Raw genomic sequence first — 22,622 nt, forward strand, 5'->3', positions numbered from 1 at the left:
GGTTGCTTCCTCTTTGGGCATCCATGGACAGATTAGGGTTTTAGAGCAAATAAAGCTCTGATACCATGAAGAAACTGAGAAAATGATTTTCTGAATTCATTCACAAACTCTTCCTTTTTACATAAACCTATCCCTATTTAACAACTATACAGAGAGCAATTAAAAAAGGAAAAAAATACAAATATGGAAGAACACAAATTACCCACATAGGGGCCTCAATCTTTCCCTATTATCCTACCAATCACCACTCACAATTGTAACGGATTTCCACAGAAGCATAGAAATCTCCATCCTGCCATCAACTAGCCTTCCAAGAACTTGGCATCAAATTCATATATTGTGGTCATCAGGTCAAGAGCCAATCATAAGACAATCTCAGATCCTGATGGAGCTGACTTCAACCCATAAAGCTTGCCTAAATGGTTGGAATGGGATTTGCCAATTCTTACAATGGATTAAAAGGAACACAACTTGGGCGAGCAAGATAACTTCCACATAAAAAGAAAACAGGATAATGGAATCCTGAGGGCATGTACTTAAATTGTTTTATTTCTTTTGTTTCTTATACTTCCTATATTTAATTGCTTTTGTAGGTAATTTTACATAGTCAATGATAAATATCACTTTACTTTCCCTTTTGCATCATCCCTAATTTCTCCACATAGCAAGAGACTTTTGCTTCCATTCTATTCAACCAACAACCTCAACTCTCTAGAGTGCTGTCTGCCTTTCCTTACTGTTCAGGAAAAACCAGATCCCAAGATTCAACCTAAATCACATCATATCTTCAGGTAACTCTCTTGACCATAGCATAAAAGTTTAACCATGTGGATCCCTTCTCTCCCAGCCCCACAACCCCACTTCTCCCCCCCATTGATGCAGGACAGGAAGTGTACTGCAAGGAGAGAAGTAGTGTAACTGAAAAAACTCTAGGAATCACTCCTAGAAACCTTTTGACTTCACACCCAAGTGATCTTTGTATCACACAAAGAAAATAGTGACTGTTGAAAATTTTATCATTCATTCATTGATTCCTTTTCAAAAGACAGATCAACTACTATATAGAACTTCTATAGAGTCTTATAACTTCTTGGAACTAGCACATAGTCGTAATGCATTTTGAAAATAACAAAAACTTGGACTGATTACTAGACCACATTAAAAACTCTTGGAAAATGACAATAATATTGACTGAAAATCGTAACTTACAGCCATAATAGGCCCATAATTTGATTTCTGGAAAGTACTTCTAGGTTGAAACCATATTGAATTATATAAGATCCTAGCTAACTAAGCCCATTATCATTTAAAGAGTAACAAATTAAAGTTTAGGCCTTGGAGCCTATTCCTTTGCAGCCTTGGTAAACTTTTAAAGGTGGCTGCCACTTGTCTCCATCAGTATTTTAAAAGGCTATTGAGGCTTACGCCTTGAAGCGAGCCTCAAGGCAAGGCTATGCAAATTAGCCTTGAGGTTATAGCCTCAATAAAGGGTAATTGAGGCTTAATCCTCACCTGATTAAGGCTTATAGCCTCGAGGTTATTGAGGCTTAAGCCTCAAATATTCAAAAGCTTTTAATGGGTTTAGGGGCTTTATCAGCTTTTTGTATACATTTGTTAAGAGGTTTAAGCCTCGATATTTATTGGTTGTAGTGACTTACGCTTTTACAAGGTTTTGGTATGGATTTATAAGTTTTGCCTTGCACCCAAGATTAAGGTTAAACCTTTTGGGGCTTAGTTGACTACCAATTAACCCTTTAAATGGAAATGAAATGAAGAGATTGGGAAGAAGAAATAAAAGAATTGTTATTCATTGTAATAACCGAGGTTATATATAATCATTATCATATTATTGATGGATGAAGGAAAAAAAATCATTGTAATTAATGGATAAAGAAGAGAAATGGATTGACAAAGGATAATGGAGCAATGGGATATAATTATGATTCATTAAAGGATCCTACTAGTGATAGTGATGTTAGTTTTGAAGATTATTTTATAAACGCATGAGAAAGTGTTGAATAACATTAAGAGATAGTGATGGTAGGATCCTCTCAATGTTATTCAACTTAATTGGCATTTGGTTTGTAATTCAAAAGAGGTGGACAACAATGAGAGGCGATTTGTTTGGTCTTGATTGATAGCTATAATTGGACTAATTTTAGTATAGGTTTCCATGTATAGTGGAGGAGTTTAAGTCATAGTCTGATCAGATCTTGTATTTTGTGGGGAGGATCTTTCATCCTTCTCTTGATCTATTTATCAATATACAATTTATCTTTGTTTATGATAAAAATAAATAAATAAAAGTATAAAAAAATATAATAATAAAAAAAAAAAGCCATGAGAGAGTTGGATTTTAGAAGAGAGAAAAAGACTAAATTAGAAGCTATTTAAAATGACATACAATTAATTTGTTTAGCATCCATTGTATGGTTTTCTTATAATTTTCATGTGGTTTTATTAGTATTTTTCTGATTTTTAAGATTTTTTTCTTTTTATTGTTAATAAAGTTGAGTCTTACGCCTTGTCATGCCTCAAGGCTTACACTTCACCTCATTCGAGCAATATGCTTAAGGACCACTTTTAGCCTTTTAAAACATTAGTCTCCATCACCCACCCATGCCTATGCTGTCCATACATTAAGTTAGTCTTGATATTGGCTAAAAGATGACTAAAGAGAGGTGATTCTACATCTTAGAATATTATACTATACATCTCCAATAATTCAATTTTGGTGTATTGTATTTTGATATTTGAAATCACGTAACTCCTTATATTGTGCTTTGAAACATGAATAATTCTAAAACAATAAATATAAAAGCAACTTGAATAATTATTTTGTATAGGAAAGGTTACCTATTGTTAGAATATTGGCCAACCCTTAAGCTTGGAAATTGTAGTGATGATTTTACCTTCACTAAAGTTTGACTTGACTCTACCCTACAAAGTTTATATCTTAATTAAATAGATTAAAATTGTTGTGCCTCCATGTGTAAATGCAATTACATAAAAATAAATTATTCACACAAAAAAGCTAGACAAAGTTTAACGTAGTTACGCCAATTATTCCTACATTGATGGATGAGAAAAAATCAATTTATTATAACATATAGAAATTACAAAGGAGAGAGAATATAGATACAAATCCCAAACCCCAAAACAATACCATGTTTGCTTGTTCCTATCTATGTATTTAACTTAAAGTCCCACGCCATCAACTGTCTCCCATTTTTTTCACATCTCTACCTATACTATAGCCTCTAAAGGCCCATCTCAATTTGATATACAAGGAAAGGAAATCAAACTTGAAACTGATTTTGAATCTTTCTATGAAAGGTATGGAACATCGATTGTTTAAGATTTTTTAAAAAAAAAGTGGACCTAACACACATGGGTATGATCATCTACAAAAGTAAGAAATCACTTTGCCCTTGATATATTGGTCACACATGATGGACCTCAAATATCATTATGTACGAGTGAAAACGGTTGACATTTTTTATAGGTTTAGAAAGGAAAATGAGCATCATGATGTTTGGACACTTCACACTTCACACTTCACATTAAAACTTAGTAAACTTTCTATTGTGAATAAAGTTGGGTACAAAACTTTCAACTATGAAGACCTTGGATGTCCTAATCTATGATAACAAAATTTGATTTCATCCTCACAAGACAAAAAGTTACCAACATGAGTAGTATGAGACAAACATCCTGAAACATCCAAGTCTTCCTCTAAGTAATAGAGTCCATCTATCTCTCTAGCACCACCAATCTTCTTCCTTGTAAAGAGGTTCTAAAATTCACAATGAGTGGGAAAAAATTTAGCTACACAATTAAAATCTTTTGTCAAGTTGCTAATTAAAAGAAGATTACAAACTAGTTGAGGTATATGCAATACTAGATTTAGGACTAGGTGTTTAATAATGGTAATAGAACCTCTTCTAGCAACAAAAGAAGACACATTAGCAATCTTAACTTTTTGACTACCTAAACAGGTGACACAAGAAGAAAACAAACTTGATACGCTAGTCCCATAATCAGTTGCCCCTAAATTTATAATCCATGGGATAGAATCCTCTAGATGGCATTGAAAGCAATTAAAAAATTACCTTTTTGGTCTAGGTTGGATCAGGAAGAAGGGTTAAAAAACAAGTGTGTCTGACTCATAAACCTATATAGTTGATCCAATTGTGTTTGATTCTTGATTTGCATCCAAAGTAGTAGAAATCAAAACTGAATTCTCAATATTCAGTCCTCCTATCATCATCCTTCTAAATTTCTAATATCAAACTCCTCTATCAGCAATGAAGGCCAAAACTAAACACAAATCTATGTTGGCAATGAAGACCAACCAACATGCTCAACAATGGCACTAGAAGATAACATCTACGATTTACACACACGCAAAAAAAAAGGAAAAATATTCAAGCAAAATGATCCTCAAACACCGTAAGTGTGCTCTATGTGCAAATTCTAAATATATCTTTTACTTTATATGACAAAATTGTACAAGATGTCATTTACACATATACAATGGGAGAAACCTAAGAAAGGAAGATTTACAATTATAAATTTCCTAATCACAATAAGAAGATCAAGGAGAAAAATTTGTACAAAAAGGAAAAAAATGTGAACTAGGAAACTACCTAAGTATAGTCTACCAATCAGCCTAGAATCAAGTAAGTGAATAAAATCTGGTGATTGACTTGCCATAGGTTTCTCCGCATTCTCCATGATGGCTCTAATATCAATTTGTTGTGACAATAGAAGCTTTTTTGCCTTGTGTGTTTCAATAAATGTAAAGATAAAGTCATCCACATAATAGGTACACAATTTTTAACCAGGTTCAGCCAACCATTCCTACATCTATGGATGCAAGTGAACTAATCCACCATACCATAAGGAAATTACAGAAAAGAAAAAAAAAACAAAAAAAGATATACACATCCTTAGTTTCAAAACAATTCCATGTTTGAAATCAAGTGTCTCCCACTCTTTCTCACATCATTAACAGTCTATTATACCCTATAAAGCTCATCCCAATCTCGTACCTTTTTCCTCTCATGCCTTAAATATTTATAAAAACCTTTCCTTATTCAACAAGGATACCTGTTTTTGTAAAGAAATATAACATAGAAATATTTCATACAATATTCTTTACAAAAAATAATATGTACCAAATGGGTATTTGACACTTTCTAACAAGATGTGGAGAAAAGGATAACTTCAGATTCAGTAGAGGATATGAGACAAAGCTGAATTTAGATGGTAAAAAGCCTTTAGATATAGTTGAATAGTGGAGAGAAAGTGTAGAAGGTGTAAGCAATGCAAGCCTATTAGTTGCTTCCAATGATTTTGACTACTTGAGTAAAATAACTCAGAACAAGGAAATGGAAGTCATATTACTATAAAAATTTTGTTCCTTTTGTAAATGGTATGCACTATATATCATGTTACAAGTAACTATACAACAAACATAATATATTATCCTGATTGTATACCTCTAAGTTATACCTTTGGATTTTGAACAGAGACGTATAAAGCTACGTGCCACATGAACTTGACCACAACTCATCTAACTCAAACCTGGCTCCAAGCTCAAAAAAGAGAGCTTAATTGGAACCTAGAGTTAGACGTTGCATGAGAGCATTTAACATGACTAACCACCTGAATTGTAACATTAAGATATACATTATTTACCTTTGATGTTTTTTAAACACTTCAATTAGTAACAAGAAAAACTGAGGAAGCAGAGCCGAGAAAGCAAGACAGCCTTTTCACAATAGTTTAGCATATATCTATTTCTTCCCCATACTTGGGTGTAAATTAAGTTTATTTCTAAATGGACTATTCCTTGTATTAATAGAGAGCTTCCAAAAATGCTTCCTCAACACATTTTGCTATGTATAAAGGTCAAAGAGAAGCACCCAAACATAATTGTTGAAATGTGCATCTTTACGCTTTCAGCAGCAGCTGCCCTTCATGCCTATGAGTTATTTCAATATAGTTTCATTTCATTACATTTTTATCATTTCTTGCATATTTTATCCACATGCATGGCACAATTCCCTGTATAATAAATAAAAATTATGGAATGCTAGCCATTACCTTGTGGAGAATACAGGTGGATGAAAATGGTTATGCCCACATAATTTTGAGGGAAGAGAAGGAAGAGGAGGAATCAACAATGAAGTATGCAAAATATAGACATCAGTGTCCAGCTATGAGCTGTTTTACCAAACATGTTATCATAGAGTTGGAGATGAAAAATGAGAGAAAATAATTTGATTCATTTACCTCCAAAGAAACATCCCTGAGACGCCTTCCAGTTTGAGTACAGCAAATTCGGACCACTTGTTCATCACAACTGCCACTGATGATATAGTCCCTTCCATTCATGTAATAAGAACGGGTGTAATTTTGAGAGCTACCTGTTGAAGCTATCTCAAAATTCAAATGGAGTCTTCCATCAACAGACAAAAGTTGTTTAACCTGACAAAATTTACCTGTTAGCCTCAAGAGTGCACTAATTAAGACATATGACGTAATTTTTAGCTATTGAATTCATAATAGTTGTCAAAATATTTAAGATACAGGACAGGTTAAAATTTTCAGGTAAGGAATATTTTTACTGATATGTGGTCCCTTCAAGGTGCATCTTACAACATACACAATACACGATAGATACAATACAATCACATTTACTATTTTTCATAGTTTAAAGAAAAACCAAAATTGAATGACTCTGTAAGAGCTTTATTATATTACCGTTCAGGCATACTCTAGGATTAAAAATGGATGACAAAAGACAAGGAAAAGAGAGAATGATCCTGAGCAGAAGGATTTTACATGTGTTATTGAAGACATGCACTGAAGATTGAAGATCAAGTGCAACAACTGTTCAAATGAATGGTAGAGAGGTGTTGTTCAATTTAAACATATGTTATTCAAATGATTTGAATCTTGGCCTTGGGGATAATGATAAATGAAGAAACTTTTGCTTAAGATATTAGTTTCTTTAGTTCTGTTTCTTTTTTAAACTTTTGGGGGTTGATGGAAACTTGAAAAGTTAGAACCTTGGACAAAGCACATAATTACATATATATATATCAATAGTTTATTGTCATGTAAGCATATAGTTACACAAGCTTCTGATCATAATTTCTTTTAAATACACTGGCTTGTGACTTGTAGGGACTTGGAACTTTTGGCATAATAATACTTATAAGGGATCAAGTTGGAACTTTGCACATAAAATTGTGGTCAAAAGTATTAAAAGTTTATTTAGGAATTTCATAACAAAATGATTAAAATGTAATATGTTGTTAATTTGATTTCATGAAAATTTAAGTGTTCAATGTTTGCAACTAAGATATTGAGCAATGCTTATGCTACCTCTTTCAACCTTACTATATTTTATGAAATTGGTCATATATTGAGTGATTCTTCATTCTTGCAATTTATTCATTTTGCATGCATGCATAAGATTATGTTCTACTACCTTCCAGTCTTTAAAAGATCTTATGATATTGATATAATGTAAATGTTACAGGAAAGCAGGAAACTGCAAGTTGAGGATTCATATTGGAGGTGTTAGTAGGTTGAGTTCATTGGGAATCTTTACTCAAACTAAAGACTCTCAAACATTAATCTCTAATATTTATTTTTCAAGACTCAAAAATTAATCTCTAATATTTATTTTTTCCTTTTCTATTTAAATTGTTGAATATGTAGTACAAGATCCTAATCAAATTCAATCTTACTAAATTATTGGAAATTGGATCCAGATCCATCTCCATCCTAATAATTGATAAAAGTTCAAAACTTAGAAACCAACTCTGGTATAAGTTGGGAATTTGCTATTCAGGAACTGATTGGCACCTCTAACTCATTGTAATATATAGGATTACCTCATTGTCAACAGCTGACACAAGAAGATAGTGGTCATCTGGAGAAAAGCAAGCCATTACATTTCCTCTTGAACTTGAAGCAGTATAGCAAGGCTGCATTGGTTTCTGTCTCAAATCCCACATTTTGACATCTTGATCAAATGATGAAGTAACAAAAAGGAATGGGGAATGATTTGCAAACTTAACAACATTAATATGCTCTTGATGCATATCAGTGAACATCTGCAACCGTCTTCCACTATTGATGTCATACAAAGCAACATTTTTGGAGTACCCACTTGCAAGAAAGAGTTCATCTGTTGAGTTGACATGAACAGATGTCAATTGATCAAATTCATCAAAGGTGGCAGAACCAGCACTGCAGTAAATGTCTGCAACTGTTGACGACATATGCTGGATATCATACAATTTCAGTGAACCGTTATCAGAACCAGCAATGAGCTGTCATTCACCAGAAAAAAAGGAATCAGATGGAATGCGCAACTGCCACTGCATCAAAGATTAAGACAGCACTGAAGCAAATTTCATATAACCTCTACTGATTAGTAAAAATATGGTGAAAACATCACCAAGCATGATTTTAATATCCAAGAAAAAGAAACCACACTTCTCAGGCCCAATTTTCTTATTGGCAATCACCTCTTTGAGGAGTGGGAATTTTCCTCGAGTTACCAGTGTTGAGTCACAAAAGGGATATATGCATATGTAGCATAAATATCCCAACTTTTAAGTTGGAAATTACCAACTATTACAATATAATAAGGTGTTACTTTTAAAAGGATATTTCCAGCATTTTTAATAATGACAATTCATAAGCCACAAATTCCCAGGTTATCAACACTTGATGTTATAAAATCATCTATTTTGTACCAAACTTCCCCTGCATGTCTGTAATCAAGGGGCATGACTAAACACTTAAGAAGTATGGATGGAGATAACTGTAATGGATTATTATGAGAATTGCGAGCGCAAAAAAGCAATTTGCAAGTATATACCTTCGATGGATGCTTCTTGAGCCAACAAAGTCCCAGTACACTATTCATTGCTCCTAGTGATGGAATATAACTAACAATCTTTTCACTCTCATGGTTGACAACAACAACATCACCATCTAGGGTTCCAAAGACCATTAGGCTAGAGTTAGAAGGATGGTACTCAAACTGCCTTGGACGAAAACTTCTTTCACCTCCTGAATCATTGCCTAAAATGGAAAGCGGATGCAACAATGGCCATGGTGAAGACCCTACTTTGGCAGCCCCTAGTGACCTGGAATAAAAATATTGAGACCTTCCAGGAGGACATGATGGCTTTTTCTTAGGAGTTTGTATACGATTATGGATTGCTTTTATTTCACGCATCTGCAAGATATCAACAACATTCTCTTTTCGATTCCTTCTGTAAGGTAGATACTCAAAATATTGCGCAAAAATAGCACTGGCAAAATCCCTTTCAATCTCTTTGATGAGTAAGTTATCTAAAACATTCAGATGTGGTAATGAAGCTATCATGTATTCCCTGTAGTGTTTCTCAAAGCATATTGGTGATGGATGATGAGAAACATACTTCAACATAATATCTTGAAGAAAAGGGATGCTTTGTGAACTAAAAGCATCTTTCAAGGACACTTCTTCACTTTGAGTCCATGATGTACAAAAAGGAACCTGCCAAACAGATCAGAATTTCATTATCTAGAATTTAGAGAGGGAGGCACGAGAGAGGGTGTCAGGCTCTGCAAGGAAATAAAATCATTCCATTTTATTTTAACACATCATCTCAAGCATGAATCCATCCTATGAATGATGTTGAAATTTTGGATCATAATTAATTCTTGATATTCTACACATGATCTTATGCATACACAAAGAAAAAGGAATAAGTTCATTTCTTCTCCTGTCCAAACAACCTTATAGTATTTCCCAGTTAAAATTACTCCATAAACCAACCTAATGGGCAAGACCATGTGGTTTACCTCACTCTGCAGATCAACTGCATTAGACAAAAGTTCCACCAAACCAAATTCTTGCTGGTGAGTTGAAAAGTCGACTTCACTATCATCTGATGAGTCCTCGGTTGTATTTTGGAATTCAGGATTCATAATGACATTATTATGCAAAAAAAATTCCTGAAAGGCCTCTTGTGCGGTTGAATTTTGATTACCAAGTATCCAGCCATCAACTGATGGAGCTTCAATTAGAGGACCCCTTTGTGGCTGAACTGAATAAGTTCTGTCATTTGCCTTCCCACCAGATGACACGGGACAAGGTCCTGTGTCATAGCAACATAAACAATTCTGAAACCGAAGTTCGGCCAAAGAAGGGAGTTTAGAGAGTGCTGCAATAGTTGTCCAAAGATTGGACACTCTTGTTTCACACATCGAGAGACACCTTAGGTTTGGCATGCAAGTAAAACAATCCTCCCGGAAACTAGTGAGGGAAGTACTGAAATCCAAGTTAAGAGTGTGCATCTGCATGAACTTCCCAATCAAGTTGAGCTTCCGGAAATGGGAAGACCTCAAGTTTAATGCTTGGCAAGTCAAGCCTCTCTGAGAAAGATCCCTAACAGTAAAAACCAATTTGGTGAAATCAGATCATTTGGCTACAAAAACCTTATTGCTTCTATGAATTTGCCTTGTATGTCATTTCCCAGAGCAAATAAGAAAAGAAAACCCAGCATTCAACATTCAGATAAAGAGAGGCACTACTCAACAGCATATAACATCAGGATAGTACATAAATGATTGATTGAAAATTAAGCAATCAAGGAAAGGAGAAAATTAAGGTCTAGCAAATGGATATTCTGAGAATCTATATTCCAATATTATAATTCCAGAGAAATAAATGAGTCAGGCAAAGAAAATCCAGAAAGGGCACAATATAAACACTAAATAAAATGATTCTAACACTGCACCCTTTGAAGATTCTAAAAAATTCTAATACGGATGTTGAGAAGATTTAAACATCTAAAATGCTTGTAACCCTCCTAATCAATTTAACTTTGACCAATAAGCTAACACCAGTGGGAACAATACATGAAACTCCAGGCACAGATAGCTTCATGAATTACCTACTGATTGGTCAAACATGGGCACTGAGAGCAGTCTGCCCATCATCATTATCCCAGGTTAAAATAACATGTAAGCATAAGAACTTCTAACTGTTGTCATCATTTATTGCCTCTATCATACAACATCAATTCTTCTGACATTAGTAGGGACCAAGATGTTGACAGATCCAGCACTTAACCCATTAACAAGAGCCCTTCAATTAGATATTCCAGAATCACCATAAAATCTCAGTCTGATCTTCTTCAAGCCACAAGTAACTCATTCCAAGCACTATAAGAGAAAGATGGACAATTCACTCCCATAAGGAGTTGAATTTAGACCCCCTCCTGCTTCAATAAACACATTTCAATTCATAAGAGAATTGGTCATATTTAAAGCTTCCAAACATTTCAAGTTTCCAAACACTAGAAATTTCTCTTGACTGAATTGTGGAGCTTTATTAATCTGTCATTACTAAACAGGATGGAATAGAAAGAAATAAAAATACATAACAACATGACAGAATAAACCGATACTAGATAAATACTTGAGGATAGTGCAGAAAGAACATCACAACATACCGCAAGAAGTCCTTCCCAAGTGAAAGATCTTGGAGATCAACAATTCGAAGCTTTTGATTGATTGCACGCATCAATGACAAAGCATATTCTCCATTCAACACACATGATGATTCATTAAATATGTCAACTGCATCAATCTCTGAAGCATCGATTTCCATTAACAAGTCAAGAAGAGGATAGAAATCAATATCCTTTACTCTGTCCAAGAAAACCACCATGCTACATGGTTCATGATTGTTTCTTTTCACCTTGGCCTGCATAGTAGAATAATCAGAATAATTTATTATCGCTAGTAACATTGACAAGATTGAAAATTCCAGCATTGTATCCTTTCCAGGTGTGAAAGAGAAAGAATTACACCAAATGGCACAGGACACAATTCATCCCAGCAAGACCCCAAACTTGAACAAAGAAAATATGACTAAGATATGAGGAATATCAAGAAGGGGTGAAAAAAGTACTGAAATTGGATCCTTTCAGAGTGATAACAATGACCCATTAATTAAGAACAGCTAAAACCTACATTATTAAGTCTGTTTCAAATAGTGTTTTGGTTTTTACATTGGGATGCAGTGTATAGTGTCAGATTCATCTAGTGTTCCATTTCAGGTTTACCACCATTAATACATGTATACATACATGCATAAATAGATATATATACATATACACACACGCATATACAAATAAAGATACATGAATATATAGATACATACTGCATAAATGTGCACACACGTACATTTTGCATATTTACATATACACATTTCTCCATACCTATCTAATGTACAAACAATGTACAAATATATACATTTTAATAGAAGGCCAAGAAGATTTCATTAAAAAGCAACTATTTTCATGCAAAGAGCTCATTTAATGACCAAAGGCAGATGGATGTGACTGCAACTAGATACAATCATACAAACCTTAAGAAGAGCGGATAAAACTTCAGTATTAGGTGGTGCTCCATGCTGCCTACAAGAATCAACATACCTATAACAAAAACCAGAATAAAATGAGAGTAAATCAAGCATCTATTATAGATAAATATTGAAATGGAGATATTACATTAGGAATTTCCGAAACCAGGTTTCTATGTCACTAAAGTTTAATCCTTTTTAGTGCCTAAACCAGCTGTACAGATCTGAATTCAGATAGCAGACAGTTTTAGTTAATAGATCAACTTAACATCGATGATATCTAAAAAACCTAAAAAATTTTAAAGCTATGCGTTTTTATTTTCGTTGAACAGAACAGAATTTTTATAAAATGTAATACCATTTTGAATCTTGAATAGCCTCATCTTCGGCTAATTTTACAGTGGTAATTACTAAAAAGGACAAATACAAGGTATATTTGGACCTTTCTAGTCCAAAAAAGAAAAAACCTAATCCTTTTGAGTCTTACAAGCATTTTACAGATTTACATTAGATACAAAACAGCTTTTTCTTGAAACTTTGCTTATAATACGGCTAATCAATTAGCAATGCTGTGTGAGAATGAAGCATCAATAACTACATCTTGTTCCACCACAATCATCTGTCCAAAGATGGTTATTTATCTGGTGCAGGAGTTGAAGGTTTGAAGCCCATCACCTACCACATACTTAGACTGCTCAATTCATACATGATACTTCATTGCTTCTGATTTGTGAATGAACTTGAATACTACCAAAATAATTATCTTTTTGATGATTTTGAAGCATTTCGCTATCAACTAATTGATTTTTTTTGTCCTATTTAGTAGTCCCCTTTAGTTTTACTTATAAAGTAACATAACTTTAACAGTAGTTCCAAATCATCAAGGTCCTTTCAACATTTTTATTACAAACAATAAATGTTTTGAAATACATGATGGTAACTCATTTAGAAAAAATAAGTAATGAAACATAGTATTTAGGCCATGTCCCTAAATAGCTCCAATTGAAACTAAGCATTCTGGCAATGTCCTTTTTGCACTTCCTTTCCCATGAAAATTTCAAGCAGCACTAAAGTCTTCAATATACTCCTACAAGTACTTTGCAAAAATCTGCCAAGCAGTTCTTCCTCTCTATGTCTTGTTACTAACACATCTAAGTCTTCTAAATAAAATCAAGATCTCAAATAGATCATATGGCACTCAAATAAATGACATATTTAAGATTCATGGATTCCAAGACATGAAACAAAAAGCTAAATGAAACTTAGAGTTTATTTGGCAGTAATTCTAGGAAATGTTTTTAGTCTTTCTAGCATTTGGAAACAGCTCTTTTGATAAAAAATTTCAAGTGTTGGAAAGGTTAGAAGCTTCTTAGAATCAATGTCAAACAGGCTCTTAGATTCTCTAAATTTTGACAAAAATATATCATATTTGAATTTCTCCTGAAACTTTCAAATCTGTGATAAAAGTTGAAACTCTTCTAATTGAAATCACATCCATCTTCATTTAAATTCTTTCCCCTCTCAACTATTCACTCATGTTAAACACAACTGCAAGTAGGACTAGTGACTCATCAAAGATTAGTCCATCTTTCATCTGCTGAAGAAAAGTTTTGGATTGATCAAATTGAATGAAGGATTATGAACCATGGATTTACCATGGAACCTTATATTCACACTAAGTTCAGTCCTTTTTTTGTAGATGAGTGTGAGTGTAACACTTCTTGTTGGCATCGTCTCCCTGTGTCTACAGCCACAACACTATCAGCAAAGACTACTTGATTGTCCTACATGGATTTACAAAGTTGTTTATAGACCTGTAAGTGGGGCCAATTTGAACCATATCGTTGATGTCATAATTCAAACCAGACTGTTTCAATTAAAACACGAGGCTTCAAATTTCAATTGACACAGCTGAAACCCCATAATCATATCTTTGTTGGAACACTGAGTCAATCCAATCAAGGGTTTAATTCAACCGCTCCTGTTCTGTTTGCTTTCTGAGAAAATGATCTTTCAACCTTACATTTTACCTTGTTCGGGACTCACTAAAAACCTCCACCCAATTAAACCTAATAATACCACTTCATTTACCCAGTTTCTTTTCATTTTAAACAAGCCTAGAAAAATACAAAACACAACCCACAACTTATTTTCTCCTTTTTTTTTCTCAGCGACCAAACAAAAAACCTACGCATTTTCCACACTACACAGAATCAAGAAAGTGACACACGATCAGCAATGAATTCTGAATTAGAAATTCAGTAATCTATCAATTAATTAAACAACACGACTGAACTACAATTTGTTGCAAAGCTCCACAGAATTTCCAAAACAATTAAACCAAATTTGATACCTTTCCTCCAAGGTTGGAATATCCACAGCCATGGCTATTTGACCCTTCAATTTGAAGAACACTTGGAATTCAGGACCGTCTATATAGAAAGAGAGCGGATTTTACAAGTAAATAATAAAATTCCATTTTTCACCTTTGCTTCCAGCGGGTAAATGTACGATGAAGGGTATGCATTTTCAGCCGTCGATTTATACATATATAAATTATATTTGGTGATGATTAGTTTTTACTGTTAGGGAGTGTGCTATGAGTGACACGTGTAAAATTGTACTTATTTTCAAATTGGTTTTACGAGGATGTGTAAAAATTGGGATATGGAGGGTTTGTTTAGATGATATTGCAAATTTACAAATCAAATTTTATTAAAATATTCATGTTTATTTTTTCAAATTTTATCATATAATATCTTTACATTCACATTTATTTTCATTTAGTTTTATGATAATTAAATAATGATAATTATAAAAATAATATAAATTAATTAATATAATATTTTTAAAATAATAAATTTGAATATTAAAATTTTCTTTTTATTTTAAAGATATATTCATACTTAAATATTATATATATTTCATTCAATAAAATTTAAAATATTATATTTCATTTGATATTATATATGTATTGATTATTCTTAGCATTCGTGTGTGTGGTAATACGATCTGACGATAATCATACAATTACACAATTAATTAGTGGGACACTAAGAGTCTCTAAGATTGATGCCCCAGTTACAAACAAATAAAGGACAATCAATAGGCATGGAGTGATTGAGAAATACTTACCCATATTGACTAGGACATTACGGGTCAACATGTTGGATTAGCACAACCCACTTAAAAATCGGGTCGGCCCATGCAAGACAAATAGGTGGCCCGACATGGCCCATAAGTCTACAGGCTAATCGTGTCATGCCATGTTGGCGGGTCGTGCTGTGGCCCATGGTCCACTTACTTTGTTAAAAAAATTTATTTAACTTTTTTAAGTCATTTTTTCTTAAATTTTTTTATTATTAAATAAAATTTCTTTTTGTTACTTTAAACAACTCTAATAATTATATTTTTTTTATACACCTCTAATAATTATACTTTTTATGTTTTTACATTTATATTTATCGAGTTTGTAATTGTAAAATTTATAGAAATGTTAGTTTTTTATTTTTAAAAATAGTAAAAAATTATATTTGAATTTGTTTATTTTTTATCAAAATAAAAATAAATTTAAAATAATGGAATATAAAAGGAAATTAAATATTAAAAAAAACTTTTATTCAATATTTTAACAAATTACATGAAAAAATAAGGAGAAAAAAATGTGAGAATTGCATTACTATAGTTGATTTACTTTTTTACCCCTAAAACTAGTCGTTGTATAGTTGTTGAGAGATATTATAGACATTTGACATGTAATAAAAAAGTAAAAAGTGAAATTTAAAAGGGTAAAGTAGGTCGGCACAATGGGCTAACGGGCTATTTCTTTAGGCCTAGCATAGCTCGCTCCTTTGGGTCGTGTCGGCCCGGCTTGCTATAGTGTTGGGCCGTGTCGGGCCATGAGCCAAAATGGGCAGCCCGACCCAATTGACACCTCTAGTTACTATGGAGACGAGTGACAAAAGAGTGTAACAAATTACACAGGCCTATTGATTATACATCCTAGGTTTTACGTTTTTTTTGCGGAAAGAGTGGGACTAGGGTTCCAACCGTTTATCTAGCTTAGCCAAAAGGTATTACACGTATAAGTACATATGTTTGGGGAGTTGTTGCACTTATATATCTATATCTCCAATTAGGGCTTACGACTCTCAAAGATGTTAGACAAATCGCTAAATACATGACATTGCTTGAGGTATAATAAAGAACTTCCTTTATTTTATTTTATTTTTAAATCATATATAATTAAAGTAGTGTAACTCTCATAAATATGAGTATATAAGCATATCCCTTTATTTTGCCATCACCCAAAAAAAAAAAGGTTTTCATATGCATGACCCAATAATGATGAGGTGGCTACCTAGAAGGAAGATCAGATCAACATCAAAGTACTTATAAGGCATATGTGACCAACTTGACAACATCATTGTAAATGATGTAAGACATTGCCATTCAAATAATTTTTTATTTTTTTTGTCTTTATGTTTCTTGTTTTTGTATGTGATCCAATTTGATCTAACGTAGAATGATTTTTATTAACAAAATCAATTGATATAATCTTTTGCGTAGGTATAGATAATGGCATCGATCAAAGAGGAAGGAATATTGGGTATTGTCACATTAATATGTGGATAAGCACAACATTGTATTTAGAAGCAAAAGTATACCCCATATCGAGCATGATCATCCATATTTCAACCATAACAAGACTATCAAAGAAACTCAAGGCATGAAGGAGCTCATCAACTCTCAAGTTTTCTTAAAAAACCTCGTCATAATCTATGTGATAGGTAGATAATGTTGATTTCGCGAGCCATTGGGGATACGATATCTCCCTGATGTCAACTCTCAATCAACTAAGAGTGATGCTTCCTTCCAATCACCTACAAAAGATGTCCGAACAGGTTGTCTGGACACACCCTCCGAAGCTCTAGTTAGATTGACAATAAAGAATTTCTCCTCTTAGAAGTTCCTACAATGGCTCTCTCTTACCTCCCCTCTTGCCCAATGTGCTGTGGAAAGCTTTTATAATGTCTGGAGCCTTGTCACATCTAGGGTGGAGGAAGTCTTTTGACTTTCACAGTCATGATGATATGACTGCTCAGAGGGTGGCAGCGCAATCATTATCCTTTAAGCGGTTGATAGAGATCGTTGGTAAGGCGACCAAGCGCCTCCCTTGCCGCTTGATTCTGCGGGCGGCGTAGTGCAGAGCGTGGCAGGTCACCTGAAAAGACATGGGGTTGTCCTATCGAGTGTGCCCTTGATGGGAGGAAGAGTGACTGCCTGAGGAGTATGATTAGGGACATTGTTTGGAACGCGTTAGATAGTATTGGAAGGGCATGAGGCAACCGACCATTAACAGCTGCATCTGAACTGGATGTTCCTAGTTGATGGAACACGTCCAGACAAAGGCGAAGGGATGCCACGTGTTCCATATCAGGGTGCCTTGAAAAGGTTAAGACAAGCCACCACATGTCTGTCCAGAGGAGGTTCCTACAGATAACTCTCAAAACATATCTTGCTTAACTTATTGCCAACCATCCTCACTCAGGCCTAGCTTAAAGCAATAGCTTTAGCTCGGTATTCACAATTGTCATCTACTCCTACATCTTTTACATGAACAAAACAAGGTTACAAACATTTTGGAAATGCAAAAACGTAGTTACAAGTCTTATATGATCATTTGATTACATCCTTTAGCTTTCTATTTTATTTTATTTTAAGTGTGATTCTTGCACTCGATTTTTTTACCTATTTCTCCTAAAACAAGCCAAATAATTTGAAAGTCACCTTTTATTTACCTTACTAAACAAGTTAATTCTAAAAAAATTCAAATTAATTTCAAGATAAGTAAAATCAATCTCAAATCAGGCATAAATGTAAATAAATGACAGTTTATTCATTGCTTAAATAATTTTGTAAATAATTATTTTTAAAATAAATTTACATGGAACCTGTTTTTAAATTTACAAATGATGATACAAGAAATGGTGAGAATAAATCTTTGATACAGTATTATTTATATAAAAATATATATATAGAGAGAGAAATTATCATATATTCTCATTTTAAAAATTTATTTTTAATTTAAATTTGAAATATATTATGCAAAAATTTCTGATGCAGAAAAAGATGGGTCGTATTGAATCATTATTGGGCATGGGACCATGAGTTCAAAGCAGTTCAAAGGATTCTGGGCCACCAGCCCACAAATATGGGCCCAAAATCCATGGGATGAATCCAACTCAACTTAACTCACAAAAGCCCATACAAATCATGCTTGGGATTGGGCCAATCATGCGGGCTTCTAAACCCAATTGCTTCTCAAGGTTTGACCTTAGCCCAAGGTCAATTAATAGCCTGCACAAGGTTGGTAGAAATTCACACAAGCTTCAAAAAGCCTTCAACTAATGACTTGCTCCTTCATAAATGATATTTTTAAAAATTTATTTTAATTTTATTTTTTTTTCTTTCTCTCACATTTTTCTTCCAATTTTCATGAGAACATTTTCAAATTCCCAATATTTTGATTATAAAAATACCCTTTTAAAAAGGAAAATGAAAAATAAAGCCACAAATTCAGGTGCCGAAAACCCTAACTTTAAAACCAAAACATGGAGCAAATCAAGTTGGATGAGACCCAACTCTTGTATACAATCATAATCTTGAGCAATCATGGCTTGCCCCAATTCAATCCACAAGTCAACCTTTCAATTGGTTCCTTGGACCACTCACCCTTCAAACTCAAAAGACAAAACTCAAATAGTGACCCACACCCACAAAGTAAAATTCAAAAAAAATCAAACACTCAGCAGTACAAAAAGGGTCCCCATCTAGGGTTAACCTCCATAACCCCCAAACCCTAATTATTAAAAAATAAAAAAAATAAAAAAAAAGGTCATATCTTCCAAAGGAAAAAAGTGGTAAATAAAGAAGAGGTGACCCCAAAAGGTGAAGACCAAGCCCATCAGCATTGCATGTGCTTTGTGGGTGGCTAAAGAAGAAGGTTGGTGATGTTGGTGGTGGGAAAAAAAAAAATATATATCATAGATTGGGCCCCATGCTTTAATTTATGCCTGCCCTCTGCTTTCTTTACGGATTATTATTGTCTTTGGATTGAAGAGGAACATATAAGAACCTGGATGTTTCCATTTCAAGTTAGGAAAATAGACAGTGCAGCTACAAAGTGAAACAATTATTTTAAAGGGTTTGAAGAATACAGTGGGAATGAGCCCATTATTAAGTCTTTTTAATTCAAATATAGCTGCCTTGTTCCTTTAGATGATTACATCTTTAGACTTTAACACCCATATATATATATATATATATATATATATATATATATATATATATATATATATATATATATATATATATCATACATGTATATGGGGCTTTTGTGAGGTCAAGACCTTTAATTATTAGGGTGATCATAATATTAGAATAATGCTAGTAATTTTGAATGGCTTATTGAAAGTGTTACTTGGAATAAATATAGTGATAATAATAATAATGATGATGATAATAATTTTTTTACAAAATTATTTGTTACAATACTAAATTCTAAATGTATGGAAAATAAATAAATTAGAGAAGATTTTCATGTCACAAATCATATTTTAGGGTGGTGTGGTGGGATTCTCATAAAACCATGTTTAGCATGTAATATGGTAATACTTCTCAAGAAATAGTTTTATAGAGAATTAATTCTATTTGGTAACGGTTTATGAAAATAGGTGTGAAAAATAGTTGTTGAATATAATTTTTGAAAATTGTTCTTTGATGTTTTATAAAATAACATATTTTTAAATATGTTTTAAAGATATTTTTTTAATCACTCTACTCTACGTATTTGTATAATTATTTTATAAAACAACTCTAAAAAAACAAGCAAAAATAATAGAAAACAATTAGAAAAATATTATCTAAAAACATCATGCCCTTGTTTGGTAACTATTTTTTAAAATAACCATGAAAAATAGTTTTTGAAAACAATTTTTAAAAATTATTTTCTAATTTTTGTAAAATAAAAGTCTTTTTAAGAACCTAAAATGTTTTTAACCTCTATTTAATATTTTAAAATGTGTTTTAAAAATAATTTTTATATCAAATATTTTATTTTTAATCATTCTATATGTTTGTATAATTATTTTCTAAAATAGTCCTAAAAATCCATAAGAAAATATGTTTTTTACAAATACAATATTTTATGTTCTTAAGAACATAAAACAAAAAACAATTTCTAGTTATCAAAAGTATTTTTCATTTTTTTTAAAGAACAGAAAACTATTCTAAAAAATAAATGTCAAACAAGCTCTTAAGTAAAACAAATTTCAAAAATTTATTTTATAAAGTTTTATAGAACAAAACTCTATTTAAAAATTTTGAAATGTTTTTAACTAATTTTTTATTTTTTAAAAAATAATTTTTATTTATAGTACTTTATTTTTAATTATTCTCTATACTTATATGGTTGTTTTTTTAAAACAACCCTTACAACCACAAGTGAAAATTTAACTAAAAAAATGTTCTCAAAAAACACATTTTTATTAAGAACAAGTTTTTTTTTTAAATTTTTATTTGCTAAACATTTTTTAGAACAGTTAATAAACAAGCACTTAAATATCATTTTGTGATGACTAAAAAAATATTTTGAAAATATTTTTTATAATATGATATATAACACAAAAGAATTTTTTTTAAAAAAAAAACTTATGAAATGATAATTCAAAAATCATTTCAAGTTATATTGGTTTATGTTAAAAAAAATTAGGCTAATCTAACCTATGGTAATCACCCTAAAGTGGAAGTGAATAGGATGATAGTCTCTTTTTGCAAATTTAAACTATGTGAATGTAAGAGATAATTATATGCAAGTATATAGTAAACAATATAAAGACAATTGCATATAAATTAAAAGTGTAGAGAAAAGAGAATGCAAACACAAGATTTTATAGTGGTTCAGCGTAACCCGACCTACATCCACTCTCCTTTAGCTTCAATCCCAAACTTGAGGTTCCACTAATTCAAGGCTTCCAAACCAAGCCTTCAAACAATACAATTAGATTATGGTTCCAATCCACCCTCTTGAACTTTTGGCTCCAAGCACCCTTTACACTTCTCAAGAGATACCCTACTCTTGAACAACCACTCAAGTGATACCCCACACTTGAGAATCTTCCTCTCAAAGATATATAAATAATTGATCTCACAAAATCTTAGTACAAAAACTTTAAACTCAAATTATACAAGAAAACTAGGATTGAATGGTGCATTAAAGATATGCAAGTTTTAGAACAATGGTGCACTCAAAACACTCTTCTAAGGCTCAAATATATTCAAAAAAGGTTTGGGAAGGTTAAGTTCATGAAGATTGAAGCATTTTTATAGAAGAAAAAAATCAAACTAGTCATTGGGGGTTTGACCGATCGAGCTGGGGGTCGACCTGTTAACTAACCGTTAACATTTAATGCTTGGTAGGTAACTGTTGGACCTCGATCGGATCTCAACCGAACCTCAATTGGACCTCAACTGATTGAGGCTCAACATTGATCGGTTGAACAATCGTTTTGGAAGAAAGAGAGTTTTTTGCACCGTTGACTGGTTGAGTTGGGCGTCGACTCGGACCTCGACCGATTGAGCTGGAGGTCAACCCGAACCTCGATCGGTTGAGTTGGGGGTCAACCCAGACCTAAACCGGTTGAACTGGAAGTCGACTTGTTCCTCATCCGGTTCAACCGGTTGAGCCGTTTTTGGCTCAACAATCAACTTTTTCAATTTAAACCCTTTTAAACAAGTTTGAAAAAACATTTGATACAAGATTTTAGTTGAAAACAAGAAATCATTCAATTTTAAAAATATTTAAAACAAAGTAACTTTTGGATGATTTCGATGCATAAGTAAAGAATGTAATGCATGAAAATCGTAGTGCAGCAACAACCTTACAAAGAGATTTTATGAAACTTGAATCTTGAAAAACACTTCTCTTTGAGGTGGTTTTTTTTTGTTTATGATTTTTTCTTGACTTGATTTGTCTGTGATTGCCACTTTGAAAATCGTCCTGTCTAATCCTTATTTTGTTATTATTAAGATTAACCAAACCTTGGTTTTACCGTTTATTATGTAACTGTTTAAGTTTTTAGGTGAATGAGTAATTAATATAATTATTAAA

The 22,622-nt window shown here is 32.7% G+C and overlaps 1 protein-coding gene across 2 annotated transcripts in view; it reads right to left on the minus strand.

The window, feature by feature from the left end:
* The window catches only part of LOC100267918 (protein DWD HYPERSENSITIVE TO UV-B 1), a 29,796-nt gene extending 14,845 nt beyond the window's left edge, over positions 1 to 14,951 (minus strand). For both annotated transcript variants that reach the window (XM_059735941.1, XM_059735940.1), the window contains exons 1-7: positions 14,805 to 14,951; positions 12,458 to 12,524; positions 11,538 to 11,791; positions 9,883 to 10,468; positions 8,909 to 9,574; positions 7,914 to 8,354; positions 6,301 to 6,495 (exon numbers count right to left, since the gene is read on the minus strand). In XM_059735941.1, coding sequence (XP_059591924.1) covers positions 6,301 to 6,495; positions 7,914 to 8,354; positions 8,909 to 9,574; positions 9,883 to 10,468; positions 11,538 to 11,791; positions 12,458 to 12,524; positions 14,805 to 14,836 — 2,241 coding nt within the window. In that variant the 5' untranslated portion in view covers positions 14,837 to 14,951. The remainder of the gene's footprint in view (positions 1 to 6,300; positions 6,496 to 7,913; positions 8,355 to 8,908; positions 9,575 to 9,882; positions 10,469 to 11,537; positions 11,792 to 12,457; positions 12,525 to 14,804) is intronic.
* Between the last annotated feature and the right edge of the window lie 7,671 nt (positions 14,952 to 22,622).

The sequence above is a fragment of the Vitis vinifera genome, chromosome 3 (assembly GCF_030704535.1).
Source record: "Vitis vinifera cultivar Pinot Noir 40024 chromosome 3, ASM3070453v1".
Classification (NCBI taxonomy): domain Eukaryota; kingdom Viridiplantae; phylum Streptophyta; class Magnoliopsida; order Vitales; family Vitaceae; genus Vitis; species Vitis vinifera.